The 19,649-nt window shown below is 37.9% G+C and overlaps 1 protein-coding gene across 5 annotated transcripts in view; it reads right to left on the bottom strand.

Moving 5' to 3' along the window:
• The window catches only part of sltm.S (SAFB-like, transcription modulator S homeolog), a 50,997-nt gene that overhangs the window by 21,459 nt on the left and 9,889 nt on the right, over window positions 1-19,649 (bottom strand). For 2 of the 5 annotated variants that reach the window (XM_018254449.2, NM_001096177.1), the window contains 4 exon segments: window positions 16,820-16,996; window positions 8,537-8,567; window positions 7,112-7,571; window positions 6,455-6,504 (listed from right to left, as the gene is read on the bottom strand). In XM_018254449.2, the coding sequence (XP_018109938.1) occupies window positions 6,455-6,504; window positions 7,112-7,571; window positions 8,537-8,567; window positions 16,820-16,996 (718 nt within the window). 5 annotated transcript variants of the gene reach the window in all.

The raw sequence follows: 19,649 nt of genomic DNA, 5'->3' as shown, positions 1-19,649 counted from the left end.
ATATATATATATACACATACATATATATATATACATACATACATACATATATATATATACATACATATATATATATACACATATATATACATACTTGGAAAATATTAAGATTTGTGTTCATTTAAAAAGGACATGTAAACCCCCACAAAAATTGAATCAGTGAACAGCATCTTTGAAATCTTTAGATAACTGCTACTCTGGTTGTTAAAAGGTTAACCGTAAGGCTGCAGCATCCCCCTAATCAAATTAGAAATCCTTCTCCTCCTCTAACCCCCTCGATTTAAAAATAAGAGCAGACAGCTAGAGCAGAGTTTCTATGGGAACCAGCAATGCCATCTCTTCATTGGCTGCTAGACTGGAGGGTGTGTTTATTAATCTGAGTTGAGAAGGACTGAGCATGCTCAAGAGCCAACAGCCAAAGCAAATTCCCAAGGGAGGGGGCAGAGTGGGTTACAGGAGGAGAAAGAATCCTAAGGGATTAAGGGGATGCTGTAGACTTAGTGTTAACCTTTGATCAGAGTGACAATTATATAGAGATTTCAAAGAGGCTGTTCACTGATTACATTTTTACATGTCCTTTTAAGGGATTTGGTCATTGGAAAAAAAAAATGTCAAAACGCTGCTGCAGCAGAATTCTGCACTGAAATCAGTTTCTCAAAAGAGCAAACAGTTTTTTTTAGATTTTATTTTAAAATCTGACATGGGGCTAGACAGTCAGTTTCCAAGCTAGCCCCAGTCACGTGACTTGTACTCTGATAAACTTCCGTCACTCTTTACTGCAAGTTTGAGTGATATCCCCCCCATTCCTTAGACACTTCCTTTACCCCCCCCCCCCCGTCTAACAAGAAAAATAGGAAGGTAACCGGATAGCAGCTCTCTAACACAAGATAACAGCTCCCTGGTAGATCGTAGAACATCACTCAATAGTAAAATCCAGGTCCCACATTCAGTTACATTGAGTAGGAGAAACAACAGCCTGCCAGAACGTGGTTACATCCTAAAGTGCTGGCACTTTCTGAAAGCACATGGTCAAAATGACTGGAGATGGACACACACACACACGTTGGTTCAGGAAATTGTATATGGTAAGAGTGAATTATTTGCAGTGCTTAACCCCAGCAGAACTTTTTATTTTTTTTATTTTTACAAAGTACGCTCTGCCTGTGTAAACCTGCATTACATGAACTTTACAGCATACATATTCTTTTTGCTGATGTCAAGGTTACTGATGTGTCAGAGGGAAAATGGCCACAGGGTGAAAGCTGCTATTTGTTTTAGGTAAATGATGGCGCTGGCAAATGGAGGGGGTACAGTTAGGTCCATAAATATTTAGACAGACAACCTTTTTCTAATTTTGGTTCTGTACATTACCACAATTAATTTTAAATGAAACAACCCCGATGCAGTTGAACTGCAGACTTTCAGCTTTAATTCAGTGGGTTGAACAAAAAGATTGTATAAAAATGTGAGGAACTAAAGCCTTTTTTTTTTTAACACAATCACTTCATTTCAGGGGCTCAAAAGCAATTGGACAAATTAAAAAAACTGAAAATAAAATGTTCATTTCCAATACTTGGTTGCAAACCAATTGGATTCAGCTCAGGTGACTGACTTGGCCATTCAAGAATATTCCACTTCTTTGCTTTAATAAACTCCTGGGTTGCTTTGGGTGCATGTTTTGGGTCATTATGAAACACCTCCCAATCAATTTGACTGCATTTAGCTGGATTTGAGCAGACAGTAGGTCTCTGAACACCTCAGAATTCATTTAGCTGCTTCTGTCCTGTGTCACATCATGGATAAACACTAGTGTCCCAGTGCCACTGGCAGCCATGCACTCCCAAGCCATCTCATTGCCTCCACCATGTTTTACATATGATGTGGTATGCTTTGGGTCAGGAGCTGTTCCACACCTTCATACTTTTTCTTCTTGCCATCATTCTGGTAGAGGCGGATCTTGGTTTCATCTGTCCAAAGAATGTATTTCCAGAACAGTGCTGGCTTTTTTAAAAAAATTTTTTAGCAAAGTCCAATCTAGCCTTTCTAATCGTGAGGCTTTTGAGTGGCTTGCACCTTGCAGTGCACCCTCTGTATTTACTTTCATGCAGTCTTCTCTTTATGGTAGACTTGGATATTGATACGCCTACCTCCTGGAGAGTGTTGTTCACTTGTTTGGCTGTTGTGAAGGGGTTTGTGATAATCTAAAAATACAGCCCTGACCTTATATGCAGTGCTTATTTTAGAATAGGTGGTTAATTGTGTAATTTGTCATAACTTACTGAATTCTGTGTATTTTATTTGTTCCAATGTGCTTAGCACTATTTAGTAATGTTGAGTAAGTGGTATATACAATACTGAAAGAATAAGGGAAATGACAGGATAGTATGAGGATTCCTATCAGTTTTATATATTGTACTGAAAAGGAGCGAGATTAAAACAAGCAGTCTGCAAATTTAGAATGTACAGGTTTAGATAGGTTGTGGTTTATAGTCAGTGGTTCTGAATGCTTAGTTGGCCACAATGAGTAATTTGCACCCACAATATATTAGGTGAGGGTTAAGGTCTCTAATTTTAAGGCAGAGCTGTGTGGACACCTATTTTCAGAAGGTGTTTTCTTGCATTGAAAAGGGCTGTGTGTCTTTTTGGCCTTTGGTTAAAGGACTTGTAGAGCCTACATTTTCCTATTATGTATATAAGTTGGGCATATCTTCCCCACCTTTTAACAAACAGAGAGGCAGTTATCTAAAGATTTCAAAAAAGCTGTTCACTAATTAAATTTATGGGGGGGGGGGGGGGTTTACAGGTTCGTTAATGGTTATTTTAACCCTTTAAATGCCACAGATCGTAGAATCTATGTTCTGTGGCAAAGTAACTTGAAATGCCACAGATCGTAGATTCTACGTTCTGCAGCATTTACAGACTTGGGAACAGAGGAGCGGTTTGTAAAGCCGCTCGCTCCGTTCCTGCTTGTTCCCCAGCCAACAAGCTTAGGCGGGGAACAAGTGGCCCCGGGGTCGCGATCGCCCAGGGGCCCCAAGGCAGCAGTAGGCACGTGCAGCATATGTGTCCTGCTGCTGCCTGCACTTTCAGAACGGAGGAGTGGCTTTACAAGCCGCTCGCGCCGTTCTTAGTGTTTCTGGCAGCTTCCCCATCCCCTAGCCTAGGCTATTAGCCTAGGCGGGGAAAAATGGGCCCCTGGGTCGCGATCGCCCAGGGGCCCCAATGCAGCAGCAAGCACTTGAAATATACGTGCTCTGCGGCTGCCTGCATTTTCTGAACGGAGGAGTGTGTGTAAGTGCATTTACAGCACTTTACACATGCATACAACACACAATTTGCCTATTGTACACACCCTATTTTGTGTGGGGGGGTTTCTTTTATCAGTTTTTTTGCAATTGCGCAATACCTTTTGTATGTTATTTTGGTGATTATATTGCAATTTCAGTGATATTTGTGCATTTTAGCCATCTTATTTCATTTTCAGCTTTGCGTAGGTGTTGTTCGCTTATTTCTATCTGTAAAACCTATTTAGCCAAGCTAAAATAATCAAACTTTGATTCTGACTGCTTATTACATTAGGCTAAAAAAAAAAAAAAAAAAAATTGAATTGTGGTTTTGTTGGATTTTTCTGATTTTATACCATTTGGCTCAGTTCTTTGTTACTTCACTTTGCCCACGGAAATTTTGTCTGCTATAGATTCATTTGGGGGTCTCTGTGCGTGACATACTTTGATTTATCTATGCATATCAGGCATCAACTGGTTCAGTAGACCCCTGGCATTCATATTTAGGATGCCTTTTGCCGGTATGTTACGAAATGTGGGTCATATAATGGGGTAAAGTGCAAGCTTTGTGACGATTTTCAGAAATTTCATAAAAACGGTTATGTTTAGCATAGCTTTGCAGTTTGGTCGTTTGCAGTAGAAAGATGTAATAACCTGCTTTAGATTCGTCAGAATGTGTAATTTCGGAAAATATATGGTTTTCTAGGGTCTCCATACTGTTAGGGGGTCTCATCGCACATAACAGGTGCTTATATTGTAGTAGCCAGAGTGTCATACATGAAAATTCATATGCCCTATTTGGATTTGGGGGGTCTCTGTATGCAACAGTTTGGTAAATCTATGCATATTGGGCATCAAACTGTTTAGTAGACCCCCGCATTCATATTTAGGATGCTTTATGCTGGTAATGATACATGCACGATACGATGCTGGAAAGTTGAAGCTTTGAGGCAATTTTCAGATATTTCAGCAAAACCGACAATTTTGGGAAAGCCTTGCGACTCAGTAGTTTGGAGCAGAAAGGCATGGGTACCCATTTTAGATTCTGTAGAATGTGTACTTTCCAAAAATATGTGGTTTTGGGGGGGTAAGCCTATTTTTCTCCCACAAAAAATGCAGTAAATGTGTTGATTTTTCAGTAGCTGAAGTCCTGGACAATTTGGATGTGCTAACTTCATATTGGGTCTCTAAATGCCAGGTACTTTGGTAAACCTATTCATAATGGGCATCAAACTGTTCAGTGGACCCCTGGCAATCATATTCAGGGTGGTTTTTCTTGTGGGATATGCGGAGCAGCAAAATAAAACCTTTGAAGTGATTTTTCAGAATTTTGATACATTTTTATAAAAAACACTAAGTTCAGACAAGCTTTGATGTATGGTAGTTAGGAGTAGAGAGACATAGTTACTCATTTTGGAATCAGCAAAATGTGTACTTTTCAAAAATATATTGGTTTCTGGGGTAAACCTAATGTTTCAGGATTTTGTGGCCTTGGAATCTAAAGTATGCCATTTTCTGCCTTCTGCTTTCAAAATTCGGTAATATACTGCCAGGAGTTTTTGCTGTACAGAAGTCCTTAAGTCCTTAATCTGCCTAAAACCATACATATCTGGTATTGGCACGTTCGAGAGACACGAGGCTTTCCAAATCAGTTGGATTTTCATGCGTAAAATCAATAACTTTTCTGATATAAATTTATATATTGTGAAAAATAGGAATTTTTCATTTTTTTTTTTCATATTTAGCGCTAGAAAATCTTTTTGCAGGGGGAAATACATGAAAACTCATGCAGATTTAGAAAGCTCAGTTTCTCCCGAAAAAAACAATCCTAGGTAAACTATAGGTTTCCACTCAGAAAATGCCCCTAAAGTGAGAGAGTACAAATGTTTTAAAAAAAAAAAAAAAAACGGCTGGCATTTCACGTAACCAAAATGTGAAATTCTGCTGGCACTCAAAGGGTTAAAGGAATTTCAGGCCCGAGACATTGGATCACGCAATAAATCAGTAAGGGCCTGCCCTGCTAGCAGTATCACTGTGTGCTGTCTTTCTTGATTTGGAGCAAAGAATACGGTAACATTTGAAAAAAAATATATAATTGCTTGTTGAATTTGGGCTGTATGGGAAATAGCACTACCATTATTTGAACATTCTAAAAAAAAGTTTTCAGTGAACAAATCTCCCATACATATATTGTTTTCAGGTTAGAATGAATGCATTGCCAATTTTCTGACACAAGCTTATTCTGTTGCGCTTAAAAATACAAAAACAAACATCCAGAAATATACTTTTCCATACGAAAAAGGAAAGGAAACTGTGAAAGTTCTTACAAGTTAGAGAAAGACCATTTGCCCACCTCCCTCAGACTACTATGGGGTTATTTATCAAAGATTGATTTTGGAACTTGTGAATTTTTTTTTTTTCTACTCTAATAAATTTGAATGCGCTCACAACACGAATGGGAGGTTATTTATGAAACAACTAGAACGTCTAATTCGATCTAATAGTCCCGACCCAAAAAGTTGAAATTAAATTTAAATAGTTTTCTTCAAAAAAAAAAAAAAAAAAAAAAATTCTTGATGGTCAGGAAGGCAATTAACATTCAAATGGTTTAACGGTCCTCTGCCATTGACCTGTCAATTAGCTTGGCAGGTTTTAGGGGACGAATATTCAAATTAGAACGGTTTCAATGGTCGAGGTGTGATAATTCTCACATTTAATTTTACATTCGAGTTTTTAAATTCGAATTTGTAAGTTGACAAAAAAACAAAAAACATTCGAAAATTCAAATTTACCATTCGAACCTTAATAAATCTGCACCATAATGTAATCCCTCCCTCACCTTGTTGTGAAGTGATGAATTTTGGAACCTCGGTTTTCCATAGTGGGTGATGCATAAAGTCTCTTAAAGTACAAGGTGAGGGTGGGGTTGCATGATGTGAACCTCAGCAGAATTGGTTCTTGCAAAAAACCGCATCCACTTAAACATGAATTGGGTATGTCTGTGTAAATAAAATTTTTTTTTTTCCCCCCCCCCCAGATAGTGCTCATGAACCTTTTCTAAATAAGGCAAACTGAATAAGCTCATGTCAAAAAGAAGGGCATATTTTCTCTTTAAAAAAAAACTGTGAATAATCTGTTTAATAACTGTTAAAGTTTAGAGAAAGTCTTACCTTTATCCTCTTTGGAGGCTGACTTGCTTTCTTTAGCATCTTTGGATGAGCTACAAAAAGCAAGTTATAAAGGAAAATAAAATGAAAAATCAAAACTTTTCACAAGCCTGCAATGATTTAAAACTTGTAAAGATTAAAAAAAAAAAACACAAGCCCAACAAAGGCCCAAAATAGTTATGCCTTGGAATGAAAGAATTGGTTCTTAGAAACAATTGATTCCCTGAATGCTTCTTGATCTGATTTTCCCCAGGATGCCTGAAGGTCTAGATTCTGAATATTCTATTCAGTGTGGACAAATGGCAATCTTCGATCGATTTCAAGAATGGGACTTGACTTCATTGTGTGTTCTTATCCTTAGCTGATCCTTACCATCATCCCAAGAACTTTTAGAAACTCGTCAATTTGGGGAAAAAAATAAAAAGTGCTGGAAATTCGATTATAGGACTGGTAGAACAGATCAGGAATATCTTGAATTTAAAAAAAATTAAAAAAAAAATAAATAAATGAAAAAGGAATTTACGTGACAAAAAAAAAATATATAAAAACCATACTCAGGGTAAGTTACTACTTATATTCTTGATGCTACCCCTTAATGTAGAGTGATCTTAGTGAACGCTGACAATCAGTACCGTAAAGAACCGACATATAAAGACAAACCTCTTTGCTTGACCAGAAGCCCCTGTAGAAGAGGCACCTTTCTTCTGAGAATCCTTGTCTTTGTCTCCAGATTCAGTTTTCTTTGAAGCTTCTCTGCCATCTTTCTTAACAGCATCTCCTTTGCCACTCTCCTCTTTATCGTCTTTCTGGTTCTCGGACGTCAAATCCTTTTGATCCTCCAGGCCATCCTTGGGGTAACTCGCTTCCTGCTCATCTTTTGGCTTGCTTGTCTCAGAATCTGCAATTTTCACATTTTTACCTGTTTCGAGGAGGTCATCTCCATCACAATCGAGCGTGATAGCATCTTCAGCCTGGATTGTGACAGATACGTTATCATCCTCAGCTTCTTTCAGAGAGGTGCTAGTTTCCATTTCTTCTTTGATTCTCAGTTCTGACTCATTATCTCCTGAGTGAAGAGGTTTAGATATTTCTTGTGTGACATCACCAGAACCTGTTACATCTAAGAGGATTTAACAGGAATAAACATGGCAAAATAAGACGTTTAAACAAATTCAAAACCTAATAGGAGGACCTAGAAAAAAAAAATCTGGTTAATAGTCGAAGATTAGGAACAACACAATTCTTAAAATGGTAAACTTTAATCACGGGGACATTCTTCATGGCATCATAGTAGAAAGGATGCAGTCTCCAGGATTCCAATTCTTCCTCTGTACATTTTCCTTATCAGAAATCTTCACAATTTCAAGTCAGAAAAAGTTTTACAAGGTCTCTTGTAAAATACTGCAATACAAGTCCCTTCTTCACCATGTTTCCAGTACAGAAATGAAGGACTATATTTCTGGGTCTGCGTACAAACTGACCAGACAGTCTTCGGCATAATGTCCACTGACCAGCTGTAAAGAAGATTAAGACGAGCAGTTTTCTGAAACCTTCTCCAGACATTCTACTAGATTCACATTGTTGGGAAAAGTATGTCCAAGATCAAATTTGTTCCTTATGAAAGACAAAAACGAAGTCTTATATAGCGTGCATCAAATATGTTTATCTGTCCATGTGCTGTAACGATGACAAGATGCAGGAATAATTCTAGTACATCACTTTGAGTCACACTGTTTCATTTCCATGATCCTCTTCATGAGAGCTTCCACAAGAATCCAAATATCAATCTTTTCAATCCATGAGAAGGCAATGCAGATATCCAGCCAAAATAGTCCCTCCACAAAAGTATATTCCAAATATAAACATCACATGTCTTCACGAACTGTAGCAGAGGTTGTCGGAGGTGTTGTTCCACAGTAGAACGATACAATACAATAAAATAACTTACCTTAAAGGAATAAAAAAACAAATCCTCTGCAAATTTAGCACCATGTCTTTGTGAATAGTATGTAACTACATTGCAACTAAAGCTATGCCAAAGTCTGAGACTGTCAAATACCTAGCCAGAAGCCGAAAATAACTAACCTTTCTTTTCATCTTCCTCTGCTTCTTCTGCCTGAAAATTTTAATTAAAAAAAAAAAAAAAAGTATTAGATTGAGTAAGAGTAACATCAAGAGGTAGCACAGTATAAAAAAGGTTTACCCATCTTTATAGGAAGAATATGTACAATATGTTAAACAGCTCAGTGACTGCATTAACAGGGTGGTGTCTACTACATTGGCACCCCAGTAATGTTGGCTTTGTCCACCTTAAAGAATGAAATCCATCCAAAATTATGGCGCACCCCAGTATCACTATTCTAGACGTATAATTCATTCTATTTCTGGAATATTAAAAAGTTAAAAAGAGAACAGTATTTCGCTCAACCATTCATTATGGTTTACTTGTGTGCCTTTAGCATCCAAATACAGTAAAATTCGAGCAAAAGCCAGTTTTTCTTTCAACCCACATATCTTCAATATAAATAACAAATAAACAGGCAATAAACAACCAATGTTTGACTTCCAAAAGAACATTTTTAGTGTCAGTATCACTTTAAACGACTGAAGGCTTTAAAGGACAAGGAAAGTCCTAAAATAGAATAAGGCTAGATATGCTGTATTTTGTATACTAAACATAAGCATGAACTTACTGCACCACAAAGCCTAATCAAACAAATGATTTATGCTTTCAAAGTTGGCCACAGGGGGCCGTCATCTTGTAAATTTGTTAAACATCTTTGCCTGACCCTGACCCTGCACATGCTCAGTGTGGTCTGGGCTGCTTAGGGATCGTCATAAACAAAGCTGCTTGAATTCTGCATGGCTGGTAAGTAAGGCGGGGGCTCCCCCTGCTGTTCATAAGTATGATTGTTTCTCTGCTCAGCAGTTAGGGACCATCTGACAATTCCTATCCACAGCAGTAAATGAAGGTAGAATTTCACTGCATACACTCAGGTTTCTTATAAAAACGGTACACATTTTTTAATTAAAGTATATTGGAGATAGGTTTCTTTTTCATTAAAGAAAGTAAAAATGGGATAATTTTTTTTGCCTTTCCTTTTCCTTTAAGTGTAAAGACTGAAGATGATCAAAAAGCATTGTGTTTTATTACATAATCCTGCAAAAGACAAACTTATTAATGTCCTTTAAATATAGAAACTGCATACCTCCCAACATTTGAAAAACGAGGAGAGGGACAAAAACTTGTGAAACTTGAATATTTTATGGTGACACCCTAATTACCACATCCATTTTACAAAATGTGGCAGGTTACGAACATTTGAACACATTTCTGGGAGATTTAGTGCAAAGTTTTGTGCGTTATAAAAGTTTTCCTAATGGAAGTGAATTGCCCCTTAAGCTGCTAGTCCCAAGAGAATTGCTTATCTTAAAGTTACAATTATTGCTTTGCTTATCTTAAATGTTAGAAAAGTATCCAAGTGCAGCTGCTGGCTGTTCTGAGCTCTCTGCCAAAAAGGCTCTTATTTTAATTAAGCTTCAGAAACTCTTTTTCTCGAGTCAGTGCAAGAGATCAAAGAGAAAGTCGGGACATTTCAGCAAGAAACCTGGGGTTGCGGGCTGAGCAGTCAAAACCGGGACTATTCCGCAGAAAACGGGACAGTTGGGAGGTAAGAAACTAGAATAAAGCAAACATGCAAAAATTGAGAGGTAGGCATTTACAAAACAGAGCATTACAAAAGAAATCAATATAACAGTGAAGCCCTAAACTCATCTTTCCCTTGGCTATAAGCAGGTAACATTGCAGCATAGCAAAGTTAATTCTTTTTGGGTGGGCCTGGCCAGTTTTGGACAGCCTCGACAAGTGTGTCTCAGCTAGTCACTGTGGAAACAATATTCAAAAAACAATCCTGAACAGAGGCTGTACAGTTCAGATATTCAGCTGCCTAGTAAACAAAAGTAAGGTTGTTACTTCAACTGTACAAACAGGCTACAGATGGAAGCTTGCTGCCTCTCATTGATCCCTTCATAAAGTACAATGTTTCAGCCAACTTTCAAATTCTGATACTTGAAAACCTTTTAAAAAAAAATGTCTTGATTCTTGCACCAACAAATTCAATGCCTTGCAGTCCATAAATGCTGCAATGATTGTTTTCCAGTAGTGTCTTGCTCTTGCTTTGTAGAAAATTAAGACCATGAAAGAACATTTCATCCCTCAAATGATACCACCAAGGAGTGACATCCACACTACATCAGCAACAGTTTTCAAACTCCATTCAGAAACTGGATTAGTCTAGATTTTAAAGGAGAATTTACCCCCCCCCCAATCTCCCCGAACTGCCTTCCCTCCACTGGCTAAAATGAAAATAGCCTGCGGCAATGCACACGAGGTGCTTCGTTTTCCGAAGTCGCCGAAGTTGCCTCACGAGGAAACTTCGGGCAACTCCGGAAAAGGAAGCGCTGCATGTGAATTGCCGCAGGCGATTTTCATTTTAGCCAGCGGAGGGAAGGCAGTTCGGGGAGAAAAGGAAGAGTAGATTTGTCGCTGGGGCGACTAATCTCCCCGAATCTGCTCGTGTGGCCTAAACCTTTATCAGTAGACCTTTAGCTGGTGATCAGTAGATCTCAAGACTCAAGCCAGCAAACAACTTGATTAAATTAACCTCCTGTTTTATGCTTTTCATTCAGATATTCTGTTAATGTTAGGTAAGATAGTTGTTAAATATAGTAAAATACATGTTCTCATAAATCATCATCATCATCATCATCATTTATTTATATAGCGCTGTCAAGATACGCAGTGCTTTACTGCAGTTATAGCAAACAGGGAATAAATGGTGGCTAACAGACAAGGATTACAGAGTACAATAGGGGTTTACAAACTAAAAGGTTAGGGTACAATTGAGACAAAAGGATCATATAAACACTTTGTCATTTTTGATACAGCAATGATTAATTAAGGTACAACGAATAGGCCTCTTTAAACAGATGGGTCTTGAAAGTTTGGAAGGAAGGAGAAAGTCTGTTTCGTGAAGGAGTGTATTTGGAGATTAGAGATGAAATATAGGGAGGGGTTTCATTATTAAGGGCCTTGAATGTGAGTGTAAGTAATTTGAATTTGATTCTAGAAGAGATTGGGAGCCAGTGAAGGGACATACATATGGGAGCAGCTGATGTTGAGCGGCGAGCTAGATGAATGAGTCTAGCGGCCGCGTTTAGAACAGATTGGAGTTGTGAAAGGTGACTTGTTGGAATACCTGTGAGGAGTAAGTTGCAATAATCAAGGCGGGAGATGATGAGAGACTGAATCAGTGTTTTAGTTGATTCTGAACTGAGATAGGGTCGTATTCGAGCAATGTTGCGCAGTTGAATACGGCAAGATTTTGCAAGTGTTTGAATGCGTGGTGAAAAAGACAGATGAGAGTCTAAGATAACTCCTAGGCAGCGTGCCTGTGTGGTGGAATGAAAGGTGGTGTTGTTTACGGTGAGTGATATCTGAGGGACAGGGGAAGATCTTGGAGGAAATATGATGAGTTCTGTTTTAGAAAGGTTCAGTTTCAGGTGGCGCTGTGACATCCAGGAGGAGACAGCAGAGAGACAGTCTGTGACTTGGGAAAGGACAGAATTAGAAAGATCAGGAGTAGACAAGTAGAGTTGGGTGTCATCAGCATAAAGGTGATACTGAAGTCCAAATGACTGAATGAGTTTTCCTAGTGAAGTTGTATAGAGCGAGAACAGCAGGGGGCCAAGAACAGAGCCTTGAGGAACTCCAACAGAGAGTGGGAAAGTAGTAGAAGTAGAGTTAGAGAAGGAAACTTTAAAGGAACGGTCAGACAGATAAGATGTAAACCATGAAAGAGCAGTGTCCCGAATGCCAAATGAGTGTAGAATGTCAAGGAGGAGTGTGTGGTCAACTGTGTCAAAGGCTGCAGAGAGATCTAGTAGGATTAGAATGGAATAATGACCTTTAGACTTTGCCAATAGAAGATCATTGGTTACTTTGGTGAGGGCAGTTTCAGTCGAGTGTGATGGGCGGAAGCCAGATTGCAAGGGGTCGAGGAGGGAGTTGTGAGTGAGATGCTGGATCAGGCGTTTATAAACAAGCCTTTCTAGTAATTTGGAGGCGAATGGAAGAAGGGAGACCGGTCGATAGTTAGTGGGAGAGCTGGGATCAAGGGAAGGTTTTTTGAGGATAGGAGTGATTAGTGCTTGTTTGTATAATGATGGAAAGGTACCAGTAGAGAGTGAAAGATTGAATAGGTGGGTAAGTGCAGGAGAGAGTGTATCAGAGATTGGGTGGAGAAGGCGAGAGGGTATGGGGTCAAGGGAGCAGGTGGTGGGTTTTGAGCTGGCTAGAAGTTTGCTGACTTCATCTAGAGTTGCAGGGGTGAAGGAGTGCAAAGTAGAAGTGAGTGGACTGCACGTTGGTCTGAGATTTTTGTTGGACGGTATGCTCAGCCTAATGAGATCGATTTTTTCATTAAAGAAATGAGCAAGGTCTTGGGCAGTAACATTAATAGGTGGAGGAGGTGGAGGGGGGCATAGGAGTGAGTTAAATGTGGCAAACAGCTGCTGTGGTTTGGAGGACATAGTAGATATTAGATAAGAGAAGTATTGTTCTTTGGCTAATGATAGAGCTCGGTTATAGCAGGAGAGCATGAAATCAGGATCAGTTCGTGACTTTCTCCATCGTCGCTCAGCTGATCTACTACATCTTCTGAGGTACCGTGTTACACTAGTGTGCCAGGGTTGGGGTTTAGCTGGCCGGCTGTGACGGGTGGTAGAAGGTGCAAGGGAGTCAAGTGCTGTTGAAAGGGCATCGTTGTAGAGAGAAGCTGCCATATTGGGACAGGAGAGAGTATTAATATGAGATATGGATTGTGCTGATACTGTTGATAATTGTTGTGGTTAAAAGGCATTAAGGTTTCTGTACGTATGGGTAGAGAGAGATGGTTGTGAAGGTGCGGGTGAAAGCAGTATCTGAAAGGAGAGTAGATGATGGTCAGACAGAGGGTAGGGAGAGTTTATTAAGTTGGATGGGCAGCATGAGTGGCAGAATATAAGGTCAAGAGCATGACCCTCGATGTGGGTAGGTGAGTCGGTCCACTGAGAGAGACCAAATGAAGCTGTTAGAGAGAGAAGTTTAGAGGTGGCAGCAGAAGCAGAGTTGTCAATGGGGATGTTGAAGTCCCCTAAAATGAGAGCAGGTGTCTCACTGGAGAGAAAGTATGGAAGCCAGGCAGCAAAGTCAATATTAAAGTAAAGTAGAAGCAATCTGACCAGGCCAGTGAAGATTTGGTTTCCTGATAAAAAAAGCCCCACTGAGAAATAAACTTATGCAGAGGGAAAATAACCATAAATGCACAAGTGTCTGGGCTGAGCCATCAGACAGACTGCAACCACTGAAACCGAGCTTCTGGTCCTATTGTGGACACGTTGCCTCAAAATAACTTCTCAGCAATACTTTACTAGATGCTACTTAAAGTTCATCTTCACTTGATTCTGCAGTCTGACTGGTTATTGACAAATGAGCAAAAAAATAAATAAATAAAAAAACAGTAATTAACATCTACGGTTATCTAGACAAACTACAGGTATGGGGTTATTTGGAAAACAGAATATTTATTTATATAGAATGCTCCAAATTACGGAAAGGCCTTCTCCCATAGACATTTTATCCAAATCCAAATTCTTTAAAAAAAAGGATTTCCTACTAATGGTAGAAATGCATGTGTGTCATAATTAATGGATATATACTGTACGGCAATACTTATGTCTAAAAAAAACTCAGAAATAAAAAAAAATTTCTTTTCCTTTTCTTTGTAATGATAAAACATTACCTTTTATTCGATCCCAACTAAGATATAATTAATCTTTATTATAGGCAAACCCGGAATATGTATTATTTTTTTTTAACAAATGTTTTTATTTATTTTCAGCAAAGAAAAAAAAGGAAAACAATCAAACAAAGTAAACAAATAATCTGTTAGAAATTTGGAAGAGCAAAGGGAAAGAAAATAGAAAGGGGGTGCCATAAACCGTACAGTTTAACATGTATAGACATCAAACAAGTTATTCACTTAACTTTACCATTTCCATTAAACAGAAGTTTTTATGGTGTGAAACCCCATAACAAAAATGCAATCCTTGTAGCTTATATACCACTTGCAGATAGCAATCTATTGATTTGGTGACTCCTGGGGGGGTGATTGATAACTGTCCCTGTGATCTATAAAGATTTTGTATGTATTTATTTGTATCTTGTACTGCATTATTATTGAATAGCAATTCTGTATCAAACCATGTGGTATGTCAAAATGCATAAATCGTTAAAAGTCGAATGAGTGGGGAGTGAGGATATATAAATCATCCAGATTGAAAAAAAAAATTTCTTTCTAGCCAGTCCATGTGGAAGATATGGTAAAGTTTTTGTTTAACTAGTGAAAGTGGAGGTATAGATGGGGAAAGCCAATGGTGAAGAATAGTTAGATGCAGCCATTAGTCTTTCCACTAGGCGTCTCTCAGATCGTGATAATTTTAGTTGTGATGGGGTGGACCCAAAAAGTACCCATAATAAAGTAAAGGGAGCTGTCTGTTGTGTTAACGATTTCCAATATCCCTGCACATTTTCCCAGAACTGCTGTATTAAGGGGCGAAGCCAAAGACAGTGCTCAAGGTCTGATCGAGACTGATGGCATCTTAGACAATTGTCCCTGTCCAGAGTGTGCCGATATGATAGCGCCTGAGCGGTGTAAGATAAGAATGGTGTAGGATATGTAATGACATTTCCTGGTATTTGCTGGAAGATAATACCTGCACAGTTTTTGCATGGTATTTAAGTATTTGAGCTGTATCTATCTGCGGAAGTACTGAAGTCCATTTAGATAGAAAAGTATCCGTTGATTCTACTTGTAATGTGGTTCGAATTATCCGGGATGTAGTTTTTGAGTCCCTTTTGGGCCATAGTGTGTTTATTGGATTGTCTTTGTCTGCATGAGATAGGTGTTGAAGAAGCGTCTTAGTGAAGTGGATAATTTGAATTGAAAGCAATCATTGGGGAAAAAGGGGAATTTTCGAATAAGATTTTCTTTTGATGGTATAGTAAAAGTCTCACTAATGATGTCTTTGACAAGTCTTAAATTTTGATTTTGCCAGTCCAAAACTGTTTTATGGAATAGGTTTATTTAATGTTTACATGATTCTCTTAAAGTATGAAGATTTAAAAAAAAATTACCGAACTATATCCAGAAAACTCCAAGTCCCAAGCATTCTGGATAACTTGTCACATACCTGTACAATAGTTGTAAAGTAGCCAAGCATAAGCTTGCTTCTGCTTTTAACTTAGAGATTGCCTAGAACATATTAATGCACATTATCCAAATTAATGGAGTGCCAGATACATTGTCAGGGAGAAATAAAAGGACATGTTCCAGAGGTATATTTTAAAAAACATTACATGTGTGCGAGCTGCAGCAATTATGTTGGCAACTAATGAAAACTTATTCCATGGCGTCCAATGTGGGGTTTTTTGTTTTTGGAAATCAGTTCTGGTTATCTGCATTTATATGTGAGTTCTTTAAATGCATTTGTAGCAAAAAGCAACATTTTAAAAGGCAATACATGCTAAGAAAATAAAAACACTTCTGAACGTTTAATTACAATCTCTCTACAGATTTGTGATAGATAGAGTGAGTAAGGGGGATCAAGACCAAATAGTGGATCAGGGGTTGAATTTAAATTATCTGAAATGCACTACTTCGTGGAATTAGGCATTAAAGGAGGCATTTTATTGCCAATAGATTAGCTGCAATAGTGCAAGCTAGAATGCTATACAGGAAGCTCAATGAATGGGACGTGCATTAAACAATTACAGTAATAAGTAAAAGGTATGACAGCTTTAAGGCTTGTTATTTACTGCAGAAACGACTTTCCAATATGATTTTGCCAAATCCCCAAACAATAACCTGCTCCTTATCTCAAAATGTAATGGAGGTTACCGTTTACTTTGTGGCCGCTGCCAGCCAGTGCAAAAATACAAAAAAAAAAAAAAAAAAAAACAGGTTGTGCTGTTCCAACTTTTGGAAAACATCTAGTAAAAAGTGTGCGTTATACAGTAGCTATGGCTTGCCCACTAAATTCTATAAAAGCAGGAACATACAGTATTTAAATAATAAATTTTACATGGGAAGAGAGTTATGATTTTCAGAGGCAATATGATTTCCATGTTGATTAGTGATGGGCGAATTTAACTGAAATTCGTGGCAAAGCGAAATGGGACGAATTCACCCATCACTAATGTTGATGACTTTCTTAATCAACTTTATCAGCAGAGTATAATTATACTAAAAATAAAATATATTTTAATACCTGGATGTCAGACCCTCTTTCAGGGTTGTCAAAATGTGATGTTTGCTTTGTTTCATTTTCTTCTTCTGCGGATAGCACATTAACAAAAGTAGCACTTTCTTCTTCATTCTCCTCAGAGTCCTTTAGCTCATCATTGCCATCTTGATCACTTACATCTTGAGACTCGAGTTCATTATCCTTTAAAAATTATCAACATTGTGAATTGGGGTTTTCTTATCTTTAAAAACCCAGAATTATTGCAAGTACAATACATTTGTACCAGTTTAAAAGGGAAACCATGATCCCTTGGGGGGGGTTACTACAAAACCAAATTTGAGCTATTAGTCAACATCTTTATTACACTGATGTATGATGCTCAAAAACATCTAATCTCTGTTGTGGCATAATCTTTACATTTTAAATAGTAACATGGATAGGTGGTGGCCAAAGGACTGCTTTGAAATTGCAGCATACGTAGGGTAAAAAAAATGTTTCCTTAAAACTTTGTTTTTACCATTAACAGGCAGCATAGTGGTATACTATAGTAGCTGAGATACTTTCAGTGCAAAGGCAAGATCCCAAGAGATTCTTGCTCATGTAATGAATAGCTTTACAAATGGGTGAAAACCCCTCACTGTCCAACAAGTTGTTCCACTGAGCCATTTAATGTGTGACTACAAGCTAACTTTGAATTTTTACATGTCAGGATGTTTTATTAGTATGTTAATTTAGTGGTATTTTAAAAAAAAATGGAGAAATAAAACATAACCATGGGTTCAGAGCTGCTACAGTTTACAGGAAAATTATACAACCGTGTCAATAAACCCTAAATTATCTGCAAATATGCAACATAATTTTTGTTTTTAAAGCAGATAAGCTAAAAAAACGTATAGGTGGCAGAATAATGTTTTCCCTTACCTGTTTAAAAGACACATATATTCCATATTAAAGTATGTGGTACAGACAGAAAATGTACATGACAAGCAGAAACGTTTGCAGCCTTGAAATTGTATCTAAAATAGGCGGCATTGTGGCAAACTAGAAAGTTTTTGCACACACAATAAGCATAAAAATACATTAACCTAATTTCAGCTTGGCAAGTACATATATCTGGGATTTATCTTCCGGAAGCCCACTATCTAGAAGACTGAAATATTTAACCAGACAATTCTTATTTTTACAGATTTCTTCATTAGTGTAATATTAAGAGTACCTTTTACTGTACCAAATCCTATTGGTTTTTAATTTTTTAATGTTCAAATGCTTTCAGTAGCCTTAAAGACACCACAAACACACACATCTTTGAATGCCATATATAATTTTGCCATAAAATGATTTGCCTGATGCTTTTACATTACCTTTTATTACCCCCATGTTTCTCTATGAGGGGACTGCCATATTTATACAGCAGAAGTACATTAACAATAGAAACTCAGAGGTTGAGAAGGGACAGGTTGGCCAGGGCTGGATTTACATAGCGGGTGCCCCTAGGCCCACTGCCGTTTGTCATCCCTATCCCCCAATTTTTCATCATTAGGACTGGAGCAATGGGGATTGGCAGATAGGAAATTTTAAAAAAAAACAAAACAAAAAAAAACCTATAGTATTTCCCATGTGTTTCTGAATTAATGTGGATGTGCTTGGACAGCATGTCACCGTATAAAATCCTGCCTCCCTTAGGTCCGGGTCCTTGGTGGCCTTTCCACAAATCCAGGCCTAAGGTTGGCAAAACAGTCAGGTTTAGGAACTTCAAGCATCAATTAAGTATCATTGAAAAAACTTTTAGGGTCACTGTAATTTTGAGGAATTCTACTACAAACTGTAGCTAGACCACTCGAGGTACAAAGCATTCCATATATCCGATCCCACACCCGTAGTTAGAAATTGCTCAACCGACATGGTATAAAAATCAATAGTAGCTAATAGTGCAGTACCTACTGGTATTTAGACACTAACAGAAATGTATTGTTTTATTAAGGAACAGCATATGAAAATTGACTGCACAAGCAGGAGTGGTAGCTAAATGCTTTCAAGTGCCATTTGGTACCATTGGCAGTTTCTCTTTTATTTTTGACCAGTTTTCTTTTACTAAAAGTTTTGCTTTTCACCTTCTCAACTCTCTCCTTAGAAAAGCTTGGGAGGGGTTACAGACCCAATGGTTTCTAAATGGATACATTAGTTACTACCTGCCTAGCAAAGTCCCTGAGTTTCGTTAAAGGTAGCTGTTATAATTGATACAATAATTGCTAAGATTCATGGGAAATGTATCCACTAATACAAACAGTTCAGACCTGGACCTGGATAATGAAGCTGCTAGACAAACACTGAACATATAACATTAAACTTCAATTAAAAAAAAAAAAAACAATTGTCAAAAATAAAAACAATAACAAATCAACCCAAAAAAAAGTCTGTCTGATGGCACACCAATAATAAATACCTGAACAATGAACAATGAGCTGAAGGATTTGTTTGCATTGCCTATGGTAATGCCTTGCCCCACATATTGACAATATGTCTAGCCCCATGTCAGATTTCAAAATTGAATATAAAAAAAATCTTGCTCTTTTGAGAAATGGATTTCAGTGCATAATTCTGCTGGAGCAGCACTATTAACTTTTCCCCATGACAGTATCCCTTTAAAGCTCAAAATCAGGCGCAATGTACGGTAATGAGATAGCTGCATCTACAACAATATCACAGCTTAAAGGAAAACTATACCCCCAAACAATGTAGGTCTCTATAAAAAGATATTGCATAAAACTGCTCATTTGTAAAACCCTGCTTCATGTAAATAAACCATTTTCATAATAATATACTTTTCTAGTAGTTTGTGCCATTGGGTAATCAT

The sequence above is a fragment of the Xenopus laevis genome, chromosome 3S, assembly GCF_017654675.1.
Source record: "Xenopus laevis strain J_2021 chromosome 3S, Xenopus_laevis_v10.1, whole genome shotgun sequence".
Classification (NCBI taxonomy): Eukaryota; Metazoa; Chordata; class Amphibia; order Anura; family Pipidae; genus Xenopus; species Xenopus laevis.
Note: the sequence above shows the minus strand (reverse complement) of the source record. Positions and strands in the feature narration are given on the sequence as shown.